We start from the raw sequence: 4,837 nt of genomic DNA, 5'->3' as shown, positions 1-4,837 counted from the left end.
TTGGATTTTCATTTGGGAATTGATACTTTGTGTTCTCTTCTCTTTCACAGGACAGCAATTTCTGGACAACCATCATCACATCATTGTATTCATCTTAGGAAATTGATTGGATGGATTTAGAGATCATTTACAAGGTATGTTAAAAAATATTGTTATGTGAACATATCACTTTTTATCAATTGGATATTCAAAACATGTCAATTCCCGTTTGGTGTTTTTAAGATAATGGTTCTTAATTGAACACATTCATGGTGTTAATTTTGAGATATTACCCTTAAAACTACTTTTGAGAAAAACTTCTTGCAAATTGTAATTCTCGCTTACTTTTATAAAGGTCCTATGTAAATAAGAAACCCATGGCGCATTAGTGGTTTTGAAAAAGTAATCTAGAATTATTTATTGGCAAAAATAAAAAGGAATCTAAAAATATTCAAATTAGCATTTCAAATAGACGATTACACCAGCTGTATGATTAAGAGCGAGTTTTTCACCGATGTGAAACAGGTCGTATCGAGGTGCTCCGATTTGCATGAAACTTTCAGGGTTTGTTTGTCTATACATGAGATGAACTCATGCCAAATATGAGCCCTCTACGACAAAGGGAAGTGGGGTAAAACGGGCATTGAAGTTTGAGGTCCAAAAAACATGAAAAATCTTAAAATTGCTCGCATTTCCGTAAAACTTTATCAATTCCAACTCTCTTAGATGCATTCGAATGGCCTTTTAAAGCCCTTCAAGATGTGCTATAGACATCCAGGATTGGTTTGACTTTTCTCTTAGCTTTTGCAAATTACTGTTAAAAATGGATTTTTTTAAAACCTTAATATCTTTTGCAACAGCCTCCAACACCCATACTCCCATAGGTCAAAAGATAGGTAATTTCATGGACTATAAGCCTACGGTTTTAACTTTTTGGCCAATCGCAGTTTTTCTCATAGTTTTACGATTTTTCTAGAACAAACATTTTACAACGTTAGTTTTTGCCCTGTAGGCCTCCATAGCGGCACTTTTTGGTCTCAATTTTGACATATTCGGAATCCTCAGAAAATTTTACTTAAGATTGAGGTTTTGAAATTTTAAATTTGATTGGGAAAAATGCCATTTAGAATTAATTAAAATATTATTTAGCATTTTGTCGGATTAGGGGTAAAACAAGTTGTTCGGGCCGGCACGTTGGCCCCACGGAAAAAGGCGGAATGTTCACGGGTGGACTGTAATTTTGGGTTCCAATGGCCGTGGGTGTGGTGAAGTAAAACACTCGGACTTTCTTTAAACACTAACTTTAATAACTAATTAAACGTGAAAAAGCGTGTTGACTCTACCGAGGGTGAAAGGGAACTGGTACCGCAAAATGGCGGTTTTTTCTCTCGTCGTCGTTCGTCGTCCTTCTTGTCGTCCTTCGTGTTTCGTCGTTCGTGGCTCGTTCGATCAGCGTGGCAACGTCGCGCCGTTGCGCGCTAGAATTCGTACAGGGTTGCTAGTTGTACAGGTTTTAATCAAAGCAATCTGGTTGGGAAGTGCTCCCAATCGAACTGACACTTGCAGCAACCAACATACTCCCCCGGGCTGGGAAGAAGTTTCCAGCTAAACCTTTTACTTTCTCTGGAACGGATCACAAATCGCCATACCTACGTTGACCGGAAATGGAGGATGCAGTTCATCATGGACGGAACCTTGTCCAGCAATGACCCAACCAAGGTGAGTTTCGCGCAGATCCGGTTGATTGCCATCCAACTCAATAAGACCCGTTTTCAGCAACCGGAAGAACATCGCAACTCCCAGTAGCATATCGATGCGGTCCGGCTTGTGGAATGTTGGATCTGCCAGCTGGGTGCCAATGGGTATTGGCCACTCCGTGATGTCAACCGGCGAAGACGGCACCGTTCCGGTCACTTTCGGAACGACGAAACACTGTGCGTTTGCGGTAAAGTTGCTGACCCGTGACTGAAGCTGAACAATTACGGACTCCTTGGCGTAGGTCTTAACATCCCCGATGCCGCAGATGGGAACGTTTGAAGCCGTTTTTGGCAGCTTCAGTCGAGCTGCCATGGATTTTGAAATAAAGTTTACCTGTGATCCGCTGTCCATAAGGATGCGACACGGCACAGGTTGGTTCTCGTTGTCACGCAAAGTGACCAGTGCTGTGGGCAACATGGCGTTGACCATCGGTGCTTTGTGACAGGATGGTGAGGGTTGCGAATGCGGTTGGCCTGAGATTCGGGACGCAGGTGGGTGCCGGTGTAGCAGCGTGCTGTGTCTTCGTTGACACTTGCGGCACGAGTGCTGGGATCCACATTCCTTCCAGTGGTGCCCACTCCGCAAGCAATTTTGGCACAGGTTCTTCTCTCTGACCGCAGTCATGCGCTGGGACACCTTAAGGCCATTGAAGACAGCGCACTTGAAGGTCAGGTGACGTCCGTTGCAGAAATTGCACCGGATTCCAGGCTGCAACGTGACGGCTGTATTAGCGATGTGGTAGGGCTGCTCGTGTACAGTCACTGGATGACTTCGTTTCGTTGCAGCCTTCTTAGTAGCTTCCCAACGCTCCAGAACGAAGACACGGTCTTTCAGGAACTTGATGGCCTCGTCGTACTTGGGGAGCTCTCCGCGCTTGATGGTTCCCTCCCAGAGCTTGTAAGTCACATCGTCCAAAGCGTGCGCCAGAAGGTAGACTGCAATCTGCTCCTACACACCGGAGAACTCTTGCCCTAGAAATTTTAGGTTCTCGACGTGGCTGATGAATTCCTCCAGCAGTGCCCTCAAATCCACGTGGCTCTCCTCTTCCAACTTCTGCACTCCCAGCAGACCGCCGATGTGGAGATCGACCATCCGCCGCTTGTCCTCGAACCGCTCTTCCAGCAGTTCCCAGGCTCGCTCGTAGTTGCCATCCTGGATGGTCTTTTCGTCGATCGAACCTGCAGCTTCTCCGATCAAGGCTTGTTCCAGGTGGTAGAGCTTGATCCTGGCCGGTTCGTTTGACTTGTCCACGACGTCCTTAAACATTACCTTGAATCTGTCCCAGGACTCGTACTTGCCGTCGAACTTTGGGATGATTCTGGGCAGGGGTTGAGAGATGATCACCGGTTGGACCCTGGCTGGTTGGAGTGCCGTAGATGGACCTGCAGCGACAGCGGGTGCAAGGTCATCCGCCCATCGTTCAAGAGTTCTGGAGATCTGGTCGTGCAGCTTTCTGAACTCCTTCCTCTTCGCGTCGTGTGGACCCCGAGTCTTGGAGTCGGTCAGGAGGACAATTCGCTGGTGGAGGTTGCCGAAGTCGTTGTTGATCCGCTCCAAGTTCTTGAGATGCGATCGGACATCCGAAGCCGTATGATCAGCTCGTGCCCAACCAGTGAGTTCCGTTTGGAGCTCCTCGAGGGTGTCCATCTCCTGGTTCCGGAGGTGGATCAGGCCGTCCAACTCATCTTCTTCCGTCTGCTTCTTCGCCGGGGTTCGTTGAACTTTCGGCGGCATTTTGCACTTTTTCACTGCACTTTTGTTTCGTTGGTTTGTTTCTTCTTCTTTTCACACGGAGTTGGGTTGCACGGGAACTGTCCGTTTTGCACTCTGAGGCTCGTTTGCCTCCTTCTTTTCACCGGGCTTCTTCACCACATCCACGCCGGATGTCCAAATCCGGGTCGATTGGACCAATGTTCGGGCCGGCACGTTGGCCCCACGGAAAAAGGCGGAATGTTCACGGGTGGACTGTAATTTTGGGTTCCAATGGCCGTGGGTGTGGTGAAGTAAAACACTCGGACTTTCTTTAAACACTAACTTTAATAACTAATTAAACGTGAAAAAGCGTTGACTCTACCGAGGGTGAAAGGGAACTGGTACCGCAAAATGGCGGTTTTTCTCTCGTCGTCGTTCGTCGTCCTTCTTGTCGTCCTTCGTGTTTCGTCGTTCGTGGCTCGTTCGATCAGCGTGGCAACGTCGCGCCGTTGCGCGCTAGAATTCGTACAGGGTTGCTAGTTGTACAGGTTTTAATCAAAGCAATCTGGTTGGGAAGTGCTCCCAATCGAACTGACACTTGCAGCAACCAACACAAGTTTTCGCCTACTTGATACAGCTTTTGTCGTATTGATCATAGGGTAAATAAGATCTATTTCTTTTTCAAAATGTTTTATTTAATTATTTTTTAAATCAAAATTACAACTCCAATACTTTTAACTTACGTGAAATTGTCCGAAGATTCCGAATATGACAAAATTGAGACCAAAAAGTGCCGCTATGGAGGCCTACAGGGCAAAAACTAACGTTGTAAAATGTTTGTTCTAGAAAAATCGTAAAACTATGAGAAAAACTGCAATTGGCCAAAAAGTTAATACCGTAGGCTTATAGTCCATGAAATTCCCTAACTTTTGACCTATGAGAGTATGGGTGTTGGAGGCTGTTGCCAAAAGTTATTAAGGTTTTAAAAAATCCATTTTTAACAGTAATTTGCAAAAGCTATGAGAAAAAGTCAAACCAATACTGGATGTCTATAGCACATTTTGAAGGGCTTTAAAAGGCCATTCGAATGCATCTAAGAGAGTTGGAATTGATAAAGTTTTACGGAAATGCGAGCAATTTTAAGATTTTTCATGTTTTTTGGACCTCAAACTTCAATGCCCGTTTTACCCCACTTCCCTTTGTCGTAGAGGGCTCGTATTTGGCATGAGGTCATCTCATGTATAGACAAACAAACCCTGAAAGTTTCATCCAAATCGGAGCACCTCGATACGACCTCTAGAACAAACCGAGCAGAATCTACAAATACTGCCTCTTAACGCTTTTTCGTTCGTATTCATTCATACTTTCGTTTTGCAAAATCATCTTCAATCAAAAAAAAAATCAAACC

At 45.2% G+C, this 4,837-nt stretch overlaps 1 protein-coding gene across 1 annotated transcript; it reads right to left on the bottom strand.

Moving 5' to 3' along the window:
• Positions 1–1,593: 1,593 nt before the first annotated feature.
• Positions 1,594–3,471, bottom strand: LOC119769052. Its single transcript, XM_038260941.1, has 2 exons — positions 2,731–3,471; positions 1,594–2,685 (listed from the first exon to the last, which is right to left on the bottom strand). The coding sequence occupies exons 1-2, from the start codon at positions 3,469–3,471 to the stop codon at positions 1,594–1,596; spliced, it is 1,833 nt and encodes a 610-aa protein (XP_038116869.1).
• Between the last annotated feature and the right edge of the window lie 1,366 nt (positions 3,472–4,837).

The sequence above is a fragment of the Culex quinquefasciatus genome, chromosome 3 (genome assembly GCF_015732765.1).
Source record: "Culex quinquefasciatus strain JHB chromosome 3, VPISU_Cqui_1.0_pri_paternal, whole genome shotgun sequence".
Taxonomy (NCBI): Eukaryota; Metazoa; Arthropoda; class Insecta; order Diptera; family Culicidae; genus Culex; species Culex quinquefasciatus.
Note: the sequence above shows the minus strand (reverse complement) of the source record. Positions and strands in the feature narration are given on the sequence as shown.